A 16,476-nucleotide genomic window follows, 5' to 3' on the forward strand; every position below is an offset into this window, starting at 1 on the left:
ACCTGCTTCCCCTGGTGAAGTAGAAACCAGGGTTCAGGAGTCAGAGGAACCCATGAGTTCTAGACAAGGCTGCCCTGGGTGGTTGGTGAGGGTGGCCCCTCACAGTGACCTGGGGAGAGACCCCCGGCCAGAGCGGGATAGGGAAAAGAGTGTGGGGGGCACCCCAACCAGAGTGCAGGGAGGGGGGTGACACCCAGACAGGTCAAGGTCATGAGCCAGATGTCCTTATATCTTTCCTGTGGTTCTTATCACAACTCTGGGAAGGAAGGTCCCCCATTTCACGATTAGGAAACTGGGCTGGGATGAGGTGAGAGCAGGAGGTTGGGGGCAGATGAGGAAGCCCCCAGACTCCATAGTGGCCACTTCCCAGGAGGAGCGTCCTCCTGTTGCCATGACTACCGTTCCCAGGGAGCCTGTATGACTGCAATCTGTTGAGCTATTTTCTCCCCAGCGTCTGTTTCGGGCCAAGTCCAGTGCCAGGAATGCTCAGGAGGGAGGAGGGGCATGCCTGGCAGGGCCCTCTGCCTCCTCACACTGCCTGAGGCTGTGGGAGGGGAGTTGGAGCCCGGTTCTGCAGATGAGGCCCTTGTTGTGATCTCCAACATTATCTTGGATAGCTCAGGCAGTGATGTGGGTACTAGTCCCCTCGCCCCCTCTTCTGGCACCCTTTTTCTCCAGCCCGGGGAGACACGCGTGTGAGCACATGCTCCTCCTGTTCCCATCTCTGGGATCAGGGCTAATTACAGCCTATAATTAGGGGAATTACACTCATTAAGGAAAGAGCTGATCATTGACAAAAACTGGGCCGAGGAGGGAGGGCTTCTGGGAGCTGAGCAGAAGGCAGGGCTGGGCCAGCTCTCCCAGCCCCTCCCTGGGGTCTGCACCCCTCGCTGGGCCTCCAGCTCACTGCCTTTCAGCCACCTTTGTCTGGACCAACAGAGAAAAGGTCCAGGGTTTTGTGCAAAGGAAGTTGCGGCAAGAGAGAAGGTTACCGTGCCGTGAAATTATGCCCGCTGCTAGGGAGGCTTGATGAGCCATTAGGGAGGCTGGCCCGGCCGCCTAGATGCTCACCCTTGTCTCAGCTGGCCCCCTGCCTCTGCCGAGCCCCTGGCCAGCCCCTGCCCACCGCCACGCTCCCTGCTGCCACGCCAGACTGCGCTCCCAGTTTGGGTGGAGAGGCTAGGGATGGGCAAGTGCTTCTTAGGTGGGTTCCGAACATCCCCATCTCCAGGGCCTGTCCTCCTCCCCGGGCTATGGACCAAGCAGGGCTGCAGGATGGGTCCCCGACAATGCAGGGCAATGCCATAATTGTTCACACCGATTATTTCCCCATTAGCACTCCCCAGTCTGAACTGGTTGCCCTGTCAAGAAGACTTTGCCTGGGGGAAGGGGGCCAGGAGAGATGCTGATGGAAGAGGGGCAGAGGCAAACCCCCTTTCCTCCCTTTCCCATCCTGCCATCTCTTTAATACTTGTTTCTGGTTCCTTCACGGAACACGCTAAGTTCACGGAACGTGCTGTATTAAGCACTTCACATGAACCCTTTTGTTTAATCTTCCTCATGACTTTATGGAGTAGGCATATTGGTCACGTGGTACAGCAGAGGAAAAGGAGGGTTAGAGAGGTCCAATGACCTGTCCAAGGTCAACAGCCAAAGGGAAGGAGATTAAGACACAGATCTGCCCATCTCCTGAGTCTGTGATTTTCCCATTGTATCTTGCCACTCCCCTATTTCCAGAGGTGTTCTGAGCTGACTGGGGCATGAGCCTGGTCTAGGGTGGGTGAGGCAGTTCAGGAAGGCCAGATTGGTTGCTAAGGATCTCCAGATGGTCACTATCAAGCCCCTTTCACCTTGACCCCCTTCCATTTTGAAGAGAGGGCTTCTATTGTTATTGCCTATTTCAGTGTCTGCACCCCTAGAGATTCTGAATTCCTTGAGGTCAAGGACTTGGAGGATTCATCCTGATATTGCCAGTGCCCAGCACAGCGTAGCAGAGAGCAGATACCCAGGAAGAGTTTACTGAATGAGTGAATGAGTAAGTGGCAATGGGCACCTCAGGGCTAGCTGGTTCTGTGTCAGGCCCCCTTCACAAACAGTTCTCTGTAGGGTGGTAGGTGGAGGAGGAAAGGTTCTGGAGGTGTCAGATGTGCAATAATCACCTTTAGTTGTACCGAGTGTCACTGGGCGCCTGTGACTGCCCCCCTGACTCCCCACCCCCACACCTATAATAGCACCAGAGATCCCCAGGAGGGCACCCAGTCTGGGCTGGTTCTTCCCCCAGCTGCCCAGGCCTACCTTGGTAGTGGAAATGGAAGGTGCCAGGCCCAGCAGGTGGTGGGAGGCTCTGGAACCTCAGTGCTGCTTGGTGGGTGGGGCTACGGATGACTTGGCCCCTCAGTAAGAAAGACTGGTTGGCCAGGGGCAGCGGGTCAGGCCCCCCCAGGCCCTCCACAGTCACCGTCTCCCCCTCTCGGAGGCTGATGTTCTGGACCTGCCATGGGATAGACAGTGCAAAGTGGAGCAGTCAGGCTTCCTCCTGCTGACTGAGCCCTGCCGCCCACAGACTCCCTGGGGCCCCAGGCATGGCCCATCCTCAGGGCCGCTTGGCCACTGGAGCCCCCAGGCCCTGAGTTGGGCACTTGAGCACAGGAAGAGCTCATTTCACCTTCCCAGTAACCCTGCGAGAGGGGATCTGAAGTTCATATCCAAGGTTACATAGAGATTATTAGCAGAACTGAAATTTGCAAGCATGTCTTTCTGTCTCCAAAGCTTTTCAGTGACACCAGGACACCAGCTGCGTCCTGTCCCTTCACTTCTCTGGGCTCAGTTTTCTCATCTGTAAAGTGGGCATGGAGCAGGTGTGTTGAACTAGAGGGTGTCCAAGGGCCTGGCCAGCCATGTGAGGTCTTTTAAGCATCAGAGCCACGTGCCCAGCTTCCCCTGGACGCCCGCTATTGGATGCCTCACAGGCACCCCACCCCCAGCCCGCCTCATACTGAGCCACTCTCCCAGCCCCCCTCCACCAGCAGCTTCCCTCTCCATCCACCTGCACGCCCAAGTTCGAAACTGGCATCTTGCCTCTTCCCTTACACCCCACGGCCAATCAGTCATTCAGCCCGGTCTCCTGGACCCAGATCTTTTTACTACTCTTCATCCCCCCTGCCACTTCCCAGCTCCTCGCTACTATTGCTCACCTGGAGTGCTGCAGCAGCCTCCTGGCTGGCCTCCCTACCTCCAGGGCTTCACCCACTCCTCCCTCCTCATAAATACTTTCTGAACTGCACCCAGCTAATAGCCCCGACCTGTGGCCGACCATCCGAACATAGTGAAATCCTTTGGTGGTGCTCCACTGAGCCCTCAAAGCCCCCACTATCTGGTCCAAATGCCTTGCTCTGGCCCTCAAGGCCCTGCCCACCTTGGCCTCTGCAGACTGCTCAGCCAGCCTCACTTGCCCACACTGCAGTCAGAGGCTACACTTTACCTCCAGGCCTCTGGGCATTTGCATATGCAGGAAAAGCCCTCTCCTCCTGCCCTCCTGGTGAAGCTGGTCATTCTTTCAGATCCCAGGACCACCACCCTTAGCCTCCCAAGCCAGGCCAGTCAGTTCTTTTGCCTTAAGCCCTCCCCACCTGTCCTCTCTGTTCTTCTCCATTAAAGCCCAGGGAGGCATTTGGGGTCACAACGCCCTCTTCAATGGCCAACTGCAATAAAGATGTGTGGAGAGAGTGAGTGCGTGGACCCCTGGAAGTACATTCTTCACCAGATTCCTGTGAGCTGAGGAGCACAGAGGATGGATGCTGAGCCCAGGCGGGTTAGAGGAGGCAGCCGCGCTCTGGGCCCCTGAGACCCTGCGTGCTGACAACAGATGTGCCCCAGGGACTTCTCTGCCCGAGAGAAAAGACCCAGTGCGTCTTTGGGGCCCAAGAGAAGGCTCAAGGCAGGGTGCTAGGGCAGAAGTGTTGGCCCTCCGTGAGGAGACTCCCTTATAGGGCACGTTCGGGTGGCGGCTGCCGGACCATCTGCTGGGGACATTCCTCAGGGAATTCCTGCCGCAGGCAGAGGCTGGATGAGGTCCCTTCAAACTTGGAGATTCTACGATTCTAGAGTTGGGCAAACAAGACTCACACACGTGGAATCTGTAATTATCGAGAGATGCCAGGCAGCATATAATTCTGCCTTAAGTGGCACTGAATGCATGCAGCAGGAATCCTGGGGCGGGGCAGGAGCGGCTCAGGGAGAGTCCGAGAGGGCCTCAGGGGGGCTGGACCGGGAGCAGGAGGCGGAGGGAGGGAGGACATTCCCACAGGGAAGTGACTAAGGAGGCAAAAGCAGAGAAGCAGAGATGAACTTAGCATTTTTCCTAGTTGCCGTAAGTATCCTTTGACCTATAGCTTCCAGCCTGTGACCCCACTGCTCTGTCATCTGCAGGGACAACACAGCAATAACAATCAGCATTCATGGAGCACCTACAGCCATCAAGCCCTGTTCTGTTTACAGGCATTACTTCCTCCCCTCCACACTTCTGTAAGGTGTGTGGTAAAATCCCCATGAGTAAACCGAGGCTCAGAGAGGCTAAGGAACTGGCAAAAGGTCACCAAGGTGTTAAGTAGCAGAATCTTGCCTTGCTGGAGGCAAAGGCAACTCCTTCCCTCCCAGCCTGCTGCAGCTGTCACCTGCAGACAGACATCCAGACATCTGGATGTTTATTCCCAGACCCCAGGCCCACCAGCTTTAGCAGTGGGGGTTCGGTCAGACCGGGCTTTTTCCAAGAGGTTGAGATTTATTCCAACCCTCCCCCCCGCCCAAGAGGCCTTTAAGGCTGGGAAAAGTGGGAGCTGAGGCTTATGGCCCCCTCCAGCTAGCCTGGCCTCCAGCACAGCCTGGTGGTGAGGGCTGCCATGAGCGTGGGATGCAGTGGACCTGGGTGGCCCGGGGCTCACATCCAGGAGGTACCCTGTTCTCAGCTAGAGGCTGTCTATGCAGCTCTAGTCCCCTGGGTTTCAAGCACCCACTTGCCGGCCTGCTGCAGTGGCTGCAATGTAATTTGTCACTTGTTTGAGGGCCAGGCCTGACAGGGGCCAGACAGGGCTGAGTGTTGGACAAGGAGGGTGATGAAGTCTTGATGCAATTTGCAGGCATCCGAAGAGCCTGGGAGACTGAAATGTCAGCTCTGCTCAACAAGGGCTGTCTTCCCACACCCCTAGCCTGTGACTAGGGGTGGGGGAGCTGGGGGCCAGGTAGGGGGAAGCTAGAGCAGAGGGAGGTGAGGACAATTCCCACAGGACCCTGGGCTGTCTAGCACTGCCCAGCTTCCAGCCGACCATGAGGTCAATTCAAGGAAGGAAATATAACCACTTTGAGGGGGCCAACTCCTTCCTGAATGGGAGGTGGGGAGGAGTTAGGTTGCCCTCTGCCAGCCCCCCAGACCATCAGACTCGACTGGCCTGTCTGTCCCCATCAAAGCCGCCAGTCGGGTCTCCAGAACAGGCCCTAATGGTGTGACTCATAGGTGGGATGGTGCCATAATCCCCCGAGTAAAATCCTGCACAGGCAGGGGAGCTCAAGAATGACGCCAGTGTGGGGGCACCTGGGTGGCTCAGTCGTTAAGCGTCTGCCTTCGGCTCAGGTCATGATCCCAGGGTCCTGGGATCGAGTCCCGCATCGGGCTCCCTGCTCTGCGGGAAGCCTGCTTCTCCCTCTCCCAGTACCCCTGCTTGTGTTCCCTCTCTCACTGTGTCTTTCTCTGTCAAATAAATAAAATCTTTAAAAAAAAAAAAAAAGAATGACTCCAGTGTGTGAGCCTCACCCCCAGAAGATGGTGACTGGGCCTCTGTCAGAGGACACACATGGGTGTTGGTGACCAGGAGAGCGCAGGGGAGCAGGGCCTGTGAGTAGCTCCCTCAAACACATGGCATGGCACACGTGGGCCCTCAGTCCCACGTTCTCCCCCACATACGTGCGCCTCCTCACACGTGCTCCCTCATTCACATGCTCTACAAAATCCACGTGCTCCCCCACACCCACGTGCTCCCCAACTCCCCACGTGCTCCCTCACACCAATGTGCTCCCCCACCTCCACATGCTCCCCCTCACCCATGTGCTCGCCCACTCCCCACAGCGGTAGAATCACAACTTTTCCCATGAGACTATGGTTTTCAAAGCTCTTTCACACCCGTTATCCTTTCAGATCTCACAGAACCTCAGTAAGGGAGGCAAAGCAGATTGTATTTACTTCGGCTCTATAGATAAGGGAACCTTGCCATCAGAAGCAGAGTTCCTCTCTGTGTCACATAGTGCATCCAAAGCAAAGCCAGGATTCTGGACCAGGACCCCCAATTCCTGGCCTAGTGCTTTATCTTCATGCATAGCGTCCCAGGCCCTGCCCCCAGACTGGAGGAATTCCAGGTGGGCATCTTACAGGAGGAGGCAGGGCTGAGCTGAGGAAAGGGATTGGGGTAGAGCCCCCAACAGTCCCCAAATGCACTGCCTCTTCGGATTCGCCACACCTGGGCCAATCTCCTGGGCCAGGGGAAGAAGAGGGGCTCTTGAGTCCTGGCATCAACTTCCAGCTCCATCACTGACTAGTTGAAAGGGCCTTGGGAAAGTCACATGACCTTCTGAACCCCAGTTTTCGTGTGTGGAATGGGATGGTCATACCCACTGGTTAGGGTTGTAAGGTTAAGTTAGATCCCACCTGTAAGGGGCTCAGCACAGCTGAGCAGTCCTCTTCCCCTTTCTTGGGGAGACCTGGGCTCTACCTTGGTAAGACTAATGCTTTTGCCATGGTGATAGCTGGCTGTCGACCCACCTTAGCCTCAGCTCTTTCAGGGCTCTGCCTAGGAGGCACTGTCCCTGGGAGCCACCCTCTCTCTGGGCCAGGTTCTATAGCTGCTAGGAGCAGAAAGCAGGGTCAAGAGCTTGAGCGGCCACGGCCCAGTCTGGCCTATGAGGGAGCTTCCTGAACCCAGGAGAGGAGACACGCTCAGAAGGACTGGCTAGGAGCGCCCTTCTGCATCATCTGGTTCATCTCCTTTGACAGAGAAGGAAACAGTTCCAGAGAAGGCCAGGGACTTTGCCAGTCACCAAGAGACGGGCTGCAGAGGCAGGGCTGGAAGCCCAGTCCCATAGGACAGCCTCTGTGCCTGTCCACAAGCCCTTATGGGAAAGAGTCTACTTTACGGATAGGGAGAGGGGTCTAAATGCGTGGGGCCAGACCTGCCTGCACCTCTGTAATTCCTCTCAGACGAGCCTTCCAGGAGCCAGAAAAGAGGAGGTTGCCCAGAAATCTCACCCCGTTGACCCACCACCCTATTGGTGTCCCCATCAGACCTGGTCCTGGTGTTCTGGCTATCAACCTGGCAGTCGGCCTCTGGCGTGGGAGAGCTGTGTTCCAATGGGGACACCTGGGGCACTAGGGTAGGGACTATGGGCAGCTGTGCCTAAGCTCCAGATGGTACAGGGAGCAGCCAAGCCAAGATGGAGACTGGCAGTGGGAAGGCTCTTGGGATGCCAAGTGCAACGAAAGGCACATGCCAGGCCCATTTGAAAGGCCTGGAGCCCTCAGGGGAGACCGGCTGCCTGAAGCAGGGATGGGACCCACATGGGCCAGGGGGCTTGTGCTCACCCATCCTAAAGGGGCTTTTCTAGACCTCTCAAGAGAGCCTAGCCCAGTGCCTGACCCCAGCTGAGACAGGCAAACCTCCTCTGATGACAGAGGACCTGAGCGGGCTTCCTCCCTGTGGGCAGCTCGGACCCTCGGCCTCAGCGCACAAATCACTGCAACAGCCTGGGGGAGGAGGAGGCAGGAGAAGAAGCAGGTTATGAGGGGCTGGAGTCCAAGACATGGAGAGCTGGGGAGTTAGGGGTTCTGGAACCCCTGAACCTGTTCCTCATGAAAAGGGGCCCCAGACCTTAGCCAGAGCTGTGGTCACATCACATGGCAGAGGCTCAGCATGGTGTCAGGGAGGTGATTTGTGGGTTCTTCACATGCTCCTCTCCTCCCATGGTTTCTCCCACCACCCCTCACCCCGGATTCCGTCCCTTCCACCTACCCTGGACCGTCCCTGTGAGTTCGCAGAGGGGAGGCAGGGGCTCACCCACAATGGAGGGAAGCCACAAGCCTTTCCCCAAGTCTGAAAGAGCCAGGGCGGGCACCTTCTCGGCCTTCCAGCGGCCTCACCCGTTCCATCCCCCACTGCCCAGGGCAGACAAGCGCTGCTTTCAGGCCCAGCCTCTGGCAGGAGTGCAATCCGGAAGCCCCTAGGCTCACCTCCCGCTCCTGGGCGACAAAAGTCACCTGTCCCATCCTGCCCTGGTAACCGTCAACGGCCAGTCCGCCTTAGGCACCGCTTCCCGGTCCAGGCGTGTTGGTTGACCTCTCCTTTGTTAGGCCCCAGAGCAGGTATCATGGCCTCCGGAAGGCCCCCTCTGACCCTCCAGGCTGGTGAAGTGCGCCCCATCCTGGCATTCCCACTCCATCCCAACGGCGCTGAGCGTTCTCTGGTCAGTGCTAAGGACTTCCGTCTCCCCCAGGAACTGTGTCCAGCTCCTGGCACAGAGCCTGCCATGTGGTAATTGCTCCATTTATATTTGCAGAGCAAATTCATTCATCAAAAAGCACTAGTTAACGGTTAACTGAGTGACCTTGGGCAGTTCCCTTTCTTTGCTGGCCTCAGTTTTCCCAACTCCCCGTGGGTAGTGGTCTGCAGCATCAGTGATTCAGGTCCCCAAGTGACCTGGGTGGTGTGGCCAGGAGGCCCAGTAGGGGCAGGGGTTGCAGATCTGGCCCCAGAAGGAGATGAACCATAACCCTTGCTTCAGCCCTGGCTGATGCTGTCCCCCCCCTGCCCGCCCCCCGGCCCTTCCTGCCGTGGCCTCAGACTCTAATTCAGGCCATCAGGGCCAACGGGAGTCCCCAAGGACATGGTGGCGGGGTAGAGGGGGGTGCTAGCTTCTGCCTGCCACATTTCCAGACAGCAGTCCAGGGCTGTGGCAGGTCTTCATCTCAAGGTTGCCTGGTAACAGCTTTTGCATTCTGATGAAAAAAAAAATGTGGCAGCACCAGACAACAGACACAGGGCTTGTAAGAGGGGGGTGGGCATCCAGGGTGGGGCTGGTGCCCGGGGCCAGGGCTGGAGCAGGCAGAGCCAGCATCTTGCCCCACTGCGGCGAGTACCAGGACTGGGCCCAGCCTGGCCCGGTGGGCTTCGGTGGGAATGGGGGGGGGCAGGTGCAGCCAGCTCAGGCCTGCAGGGGGGCCCCCAGCCTGGCATCTGCCCCTTCCCTCCCCCTTCCCCACACCTGCAGCTGGCGCCTTCCACCCAGTAAGCCACAGCCGGTACCACCTCTCATTAGGTGATGCTTTTACATTAATTACCTTAATTAAGCAGCACTGAGTGCTAATGGCTCGGGGTGGGGGGGTGGCTGCTCCTAATTACCCTCCCCGTCAGCCCAGAGCAAGGGTCCAAGGCTTGGCAGAACGGGAGCAAACAGTCACAGAAGGAAGGGGACGGGCCCCCCTGTGGTGGGAGAGGGCCCCCCCTCCTCTGGGCCTGGCTCAGAGACCTGGCCTTGACATCCCCGGGACAGGTGTAGCTGGCTCCAGGCCCAGAACCAGGGGCTTTGGGATGGGTGGGGAACGGGCCGAGAGCTGGGAGCAGCCAACACTGCCCTGTTTCCCGGACTCCTCCTCTGCCCCCTTCCCTCTGCTCACCAGTCACCTGCCTGATGGCCTCAGCTAGGCTGAATGTCTGCCCCTACCTCCATTCTGTCTCCAGACTCAGGCTACCGTCACCTCCTTCCTTCTTTCCTCCATCCATTTGTGCATTCATTCAGCCAGTCCACGGAGACCCCATTCTGGGCCCTGTGCTCCAGGGTACCCCTCAAGGAGCTCACAGTCTAGCTGGGGATGTGGCCGGCTATTAACAAACTCGTAGGATGGGGCATCAGGAAAGAAGTCACAGAAGGGATAGTGGGATGACTCTTCTGGGCAGAGGGACCAGCACATACAGTTGGGGCTTGTGGGGAAAGTGGGCTTGGCCCATCCAGTTAGCTGCAAGCTGCTCAATGCAAAGTGGGAGGTAGGGGGGTGGGGGGCAGATTATGAGGGAGGGAGTGGCTAGACACAGGCCAGAGGGACTGGCCTTGGTTCAGAGGCCTCTGGGGAGGTATGGAGGGGAGGACTGATTTCATATGGGAAAGATGACTGCAGTGGAGGGGCGCCTGGCTGGCTCAGTCTGTAGAACATGCGGCTCTTGATCTCGGGTCATGAGTTCAAGTCCCACGTTGGGCGTAAGAGCTTACTTAAATAAAATAAAATAAAATAAAATAAAATAAAATAAAATAAAAATAATAATAAAAAAAGGGACTAAGGTGGAGGCAGAGGACAGTGGGGGCAAGCAAGACTCAGAGAAGAGAGAGAGAGAAGGGCCAAGTTGGCGTCACCATGCACAGCACGGTGGTGGCCCTGCGCCCTGTTTCTGAAGGGTTAAGGTGTCCGTCTCTGAGGTCAGGAGTGGTGTGGCAAGTGTGTTTGGGGGAGCAAAAGGGAAGAATTGGCTTTGAGGCACGTGGAGGGGGAAGAGGCTGTGGGACATCCATGAGGACCTGCGGGCTCAGTGTTGAGGATTAAGAGAGAGTCTTAATCCCAAGGGAGGGATGAGATGGCCCAGGGAGGCAGGGGGCAGGAGGCTGGGGCTGGGGGTCTGACTCGCCCATCAGATGGCTCTCTCTGGTGATGCACCATGTCTGTCTTCCTCAACTCTGCAGCGCAGGAGCCAGCAGGGCCTGGCCCAGAGGAGCTGCTCAGGGAGTATTTGCTGAAGGAATGAGTGAGTGAATAATTCAGTCAATGAGGCCCCTGGCTCTTTCAGGCCCAACCACGAAGTCCTGCATTCTTGCTCCCCAGCCATGTAAATTCAGACACTCACCCACTCCCAAGAGTAGGGCCCTCCTCAAGCTCTCCTGAGCTCCTGATCAAGCCCCTGGGAACAGTAGCTCTTCACTCCCTGGTGCGTAGGGCAGAAGCTGGCCAAGTGTTAGGCCCAGCCCTGGCTCTGGGCCAACTGATGCCCCTGAGCATCCCCACCTCTCCCAGTAGCCAGCACTTTCTGGAAAAATAACACACTAGCTCCAGCTTTGTCCCCATGGGAACCAGGTCTCTTACCTTGATTTCTACACCATAGCCAGGGTAGACGGTAATGTAGTAGAAACAGTCGAGGCCGGCATCTGTAGGTGAGCTGGGGGCCGTGGGGGAGTCCAGAGAGCCCTCCGGGCCTGAGAAATTCCAGCTACAAGGGCCTGGGAGGCAGGAGGAAATACAAGGCTAAGCCCAGCTCTGGTGATGTTGGTTCAACTGAGGCTGACCAGTGTGTGTGTGTGTGGTGAAGCCCAGCTCTTGGGGTGTCTATTTCCCTGTTGAAAGAAGGGGACCACCTTTTCCTGAGCACCTACTAGGTGCATTCTTATCTCAGTTGTCACAATGGCTCAATGAGGTGGGTCTTACCACCATTTTACAGATGAGGCTCAGAGAGGTTCAGCGAAACTCCTAGGGTCTGTTGTCGTTGCTTCCAATCGGGATTTGAACCCAGGCCATCCAGCTCCCACCCACCTGCCTCCTGCAGGCTGGCCCTTGGTGCCAAAGGGCAAGGCAGGCTGGCACAGTGACAGGGCAGAGGACTATAGGGCCCCGCGCGTCCCCCGTCCCCCATTTCCAGATCTGCAAGCCAGCAGGGAGCTGACCTGGTGGCTGGACGGTGGTGATGGTGGTCTCCTCATCGTCCCCTGATGCTGTAGAGGTCATGACGGCTCCCTCCGTCCCGAGCCCCGGGGTCTGGGACCTGACCTCTGGAGCCCATGGCCTGCCCATATCTCCAGGACCCTCTTGGGTCGGAGTCCATGCTCTGCTAGGGGGTGTGGTACTGGGCCTTTGCCCGGGGCCTGGGCTGGGCACAGGAGGTAGGGGGGCTGTGATGCGAAGCACAGGGGGCTCTGACTCCAGGCTCCAAGGTCTTTCTCTGGCCTGGGGCTGAGTGGGTGCTGCAGCCATGGCTGGAGTGGGGCTGGTGAAGACAGGACGGCTGTCCTGGTTGGCCAGGCGGGGAAGGGGACTCGGGGTGAACGGTGTTGGTGGGTCAGGCTGGAAGGGCAGGGCTGGCCTCATCCCCTCCTCGCCGCCCTCCAGCCCTTCTTGTAAGAATTCCTCGAGTAGTGGGTGGTGGTTGAGCAGCTTCAGGGTAGGGGCTGTGGTGACGAAGTGGACGCCCCGTTCTGGCTGCTCTGGTGTGGGGGCCACTGTCAGCTCCCCATCCGTCTCCTCGATGCCCGGGGCCTGCCCTTCCCTCGTGGGTGGGGCCTCTGAGGAGAGTCCTGAAATAATAACGAATGATCAGAGGTTCTCTCACTGCCCCACAGTGAACAGCATCACACCCCGTCCAGATCGTAAGGAGAAGATCCACCTCTCTGTTGACAGAGAGGCTTGGGGAACGTGCTCACTGTTGAGAATCAGGAGCTGTAGAATTCGAGAGCTGGAAATGAGATGATATCACCTATTTCCAGGATGTCACAGGAGATATCCTCTCTCCTCCAACAACAGGGGTGGACACTACTAATTTACCTTTCCACGATTTCCTGCTCTTCTCACATTCGACCTCAGAATCCTTCACAACACAACACTCCAGGCAGCCATGTTTGATACCTCAGACCGAAATAAGAGATAAATATTTGCCATTCCCAATCAGGGCCTTATTTGATAGATGAGGAAACAGGCCAAAGAAAGGAAGTGGCTTTAATCAGTGAGTTGAAGACCTGAGGTAAAAAACCCTTAGCAAGAAGGCCATCCCCCAGTGACTTTTCTGCCTGAGATTATAGGTCATTCTGCTGGTCATTAGTCTCAGGAAATGCTTCATATATTGGGGGTTTTGTTTTATTTTTTCATTTTTTTTTCTTAATTTTATTTATTTATTTGAGAGAGAGTGGGAGCATAAGTGGGGTTAGGGGCTGAGGGAGAGTCCTGATGTGGGATCATGACCTGAGCCAAAGGCAGATGCTTAACTGCCTGAGCCACCCAGGCACCCTGGGGTTTTATTTTAGATTCCCTCATGAGTACATGACATTTCTGTTAGGGTTCCATTATGTCCTATTTCTCTCACTTCTCAGAAAATCATTTCTTTTATCTTTTTTTTTTTTTTAATCCTTTTAGAACAGTGATGTGAATAGAGGGGGAAGAGCCAAGCTCTAGAGTAAAGCATATGTGGCTTCAAATCCCAAATCCATTCCACTTCCGGGCTGTGTGACCTCAAGCAAATAACCTAAACTCTCTGAAACTTAGTCTACTCATCTGTAAAATGGAGTTTCTTTTTTAGGATTAATTGAGGATAACTGATATTACGTTTTTTCCTTATTTGAGACATCTCTCTGAATTCCCATTATCTTTCTTTCTTTTTTTGCCCCCATTATCTTTCTTGTGGTACTAGCCAGGGTCCATCTCGGGCAGGGTCTAAAGCAGGGATAGAACAGTTAGCCCCAGTCCATGGCAGACACTGTTAACCAATGTTGGGTATTTCTTGCTGAGCCACATGGGACTTCAGAATCCTTCTCAACACAGTTATCCAGGCAGCCACTACTAGTCAATTACATAGGCTATGGAAGATGAAACTTGGTTGCTCCCGCTGGTTTGAGGTACAGATTGCTCTGCTATTGATTATTTTGACTTTTTCAACCACATAGCTGGACAGATGATGCATATTCTGCTTGTGGCCCACTAGGCTCTCTAGATCCTTAACTGCCAGGAAAAGGTCAATGGATGCTGGCTCCAGATTCAGCTCATGTAGAATGTTGCCAGCTCTGAGAAGGCTGGGAGGATATTCTGATTCTAGCAGCTCTCAAAATGGCTGCATGAGCACTTGACGGGAAACACAGCCAGGGCGTTAACAGTTTGCAAGAAGAAGGTTGGTTCCTCTGAATGTCTGATGGTGGGGCTGTCATTCCACAGGCTCACACCCACCCCATGGATTGGCAGGCATGAGGAAGTGGCAGATGGCCTACATTCTGTTCAGGAGCCCATAGCAGCTCTGATGTGTCAGACAAATGGGAGGAGGGAGGAGATGGGGTGGGAGAGGTGAGTGCAGGTCAGAGGGCTGGCTCTCCATTGCTCTGGGTCAGAGGGGTCCCGGTGCCCCAAAGCCCCGAGAAAACAGGACCAACCCTTATCTCCTGAGATGCCCACCAAAGCAGCCCATCTGTGCCTTGGCATTCTGTGTCAGTCATCGACAACACAATGCTCAAACTAGATGCCCAGCCAGGCCCATACCCCCCAGAGCAGACGGTCTGCCAGTGCCCTGTGTCTTTCATTTGAGTCAGCAACGAGGGTCTGGGCAGTGCCTATGACATTCCGGGACAGGGCTCCTCTCTTTGCCCACCTCCCAGATGTCACACGGTCTTTCCAGGTGAACAGAGACTGATTTTAACATAGCACAAGGAAGAAGAGCCTTCCTCATCACATAGACTAAAGACCAAGTGTCCCTTTCCAGGATTGCCCCATAAGAGATGTCGCCTGTGGCTCCCGGGGGAGGTACCTGTGGGATTCTTCTCTGGGGGAGGGAGGGCAAAGAGATCCTCTGTCTCAGGAAGGGACCGCAGCGGGCACAGCTCCTCCCGCTGGCTGCCAGGTGGGTGCTGGCCAATGGAGCGGAGCTAATGGGCACCTCCCGTCACTGTCGATTGCACTGATTGTGTTATCTGGGGGGACTGAGCACTCGGTTAAATGGGATCGAGATAGCGTATCAAGCGAGCAAATTGATTCCGCAATCAGCTGCCACTTGGTCCCGGAGGGTGCTACCCACTGTCAGAGAGGGTAAGATAATTTTGGGAAGACAAGCCATTTCTGGGGAGAGGGCATCTCCAGATATCCTGGGTGACTCTGATGGAAGCCTGAGGCCCTCTGACCTGCCCTCCCTGCCACCAGGCTCCTCAGGTTCTCCGCCAGGGCTGAGTTCAAAGGTGCAGAGACTGACAGAGAGGGAGCATGTGATGCCGGGCATAGTGAAAGGGGGTGTCAGGGACCCACATGCTCAGTCAGGCTGTTCTCAGATCTTGCATTATTTCATTGATATGGCAACTCCACGAGATGGGAATTACAAAGAACCTGAAGCCTGGAGAGGTGGGGTGAGGACTCGCCCGGTCACAGCAGTGGTGGAGCTGGGGTTTGAGCCTCTGCGGATCTGGCTTCAAAGCCTTAGTCTTCCCAGGATACTGGGCTGCCTCAAAGGAGAAAGAGAGCGGAGCTGTCCAGCGGAGAACCCCCTAGCCACCTGAGGAGACTAAGGCTCAGAGAGAGAATGGACTTGTCCAAGGTCTCACACAATTTGGAAGTAGAGCTGGGGCCAGAATTTCTAGCATCTGGAAGCTGAGTCGAGCCTGACCTGGTCTGGACTCTCAGGAAGCCTCTGGCTGGGACCCAGAGAGCACCCAGCCCGTGCCCAAAGCACATCCGAGTCTGGACCCCAAAGCAGAAACAAAAAACACTGGTTTCTCTGGGCAGGGGCACTGTGTCCCACATCCCTGCGTTCAGATGTCAGCGCTGCCATTTGAAACTCACTTGAGCCCAGGAAAGTTGCCTCTCAGAGCTTTTGTGTCCTCAGCTGTAAAATGGGCACTTTGGAGGGGTTTTAGGAGACGTTTGCTGCTTGCTCTAAATTGTAGTTTCGAGGGAAGCACTGAGGGAGAGACCACAGGGTGGGGGCCTAGCAACACTGAGGCAGGCCTGGGGTGGGAAGAGGACCGCCCTGGAGGCCTCTGCTGTCTGAGGGATCGTGTTCCCCGGTGCGTAGCAGTGTGTGTGACCCCAAGCATGTCAGCATCCTCATCTGTTAAGGGAGGATATTACTGCCCCCGTCCCGCAAAAGGCAGCTACCTCTAAGGCCTGCGTGTAGGAGGTGGACAGGTCCCCCACGATCCCTACCTGTCTGCTCCGCCTGCTGCCAGAAGGCAGGAATGCCCTCCCGGGGCTGGCCTCTCTCCTCTCCTCCAGGAGGGACGCAGGCCCCGGGGCTTCTTCCTTTAAGAGGGCTGGGGCCGGGAAACACCCCTCTCCTCCCCGCCACCGCCATCCCCACCGCGGAGGAGCCCCGGAGCTCCCCGGCAGCCCCCGGCCCGGCGTGGCCCTGCCGCCGCCTGGGCCCTCCCCCCGCATTAGCTCTTAAGCTATGCAAATAGACATCGGAGGGAGCCCTGTTTAAAGTATTTAGACGAAATGAAAAAAGGCTTTCATCGGCACTAATGAGCCATTCAGGATGCCTCCCCGGTGGATTCTCTCCCGCTCCCGCCTCCCGGCCCACACCGCCCCCCCTCCCCCCCTCTCCCCCTCCCCCCGCCACCGTGGCCCCTCTTGGGATTGGAGGCCCCTCCCCCGCCAGGCCCAGACTGGGCCTCCCAGGGAAGGCCACCTGCCCTGCCCCCTCCTCCCCAGGGCCCAGCTTC

At 56.5% G+C, this 16,476-nt stretch overlaps 1 protein-coding gene across 5 annotated transcripts in view; it reads right to left on the minus strand.

Annotated features, from left to right (window-relative positions):
• Positions 1-16,476, minus strand: part of SEZ6 (seizure related 6 homolog) — a 43,602-nt gene that overhangs the window by 10,226 nt on the left and 16,900 nt on the right. For all 5 annotated transcript variants that reach the window (XM_081805470.1, XM_081805469.1, XM_081805468.1 and 2 more), the window contains exons 2-4: positions 11,740-12,366; positions 11,165-11,298; positions 2,296-2,491 (exon numbers count right to left, since the gene is read on the minus strand). In XM_081805470.1, coding sequence (XP_081661596.1) covers positions 2,296-2,491; positions 11,165-11,298; positions 11,740-12,366 — 957 coding nt within the window. The remainder of the gene's footprint in view (positions 1-2,295; positions 2,492-11,164; positions 11,299-11,739; positions 12,367-16,476) is intronic.

Source organism: Leptonychotes weddellii, chromosome 15, assembly GCF_054177405.1.
Source record: "Leptonychotes weddellii isolate Sample4059 chromosome 15, ASM5417740v2, whole genome shotgun sequence".
Lineage (NCBI taxonomy): Eukaryota > Metazoa > Chordata > Mammalia > Carnivora > Phocidae > Leptonychotes > Leptonychotes weddellii.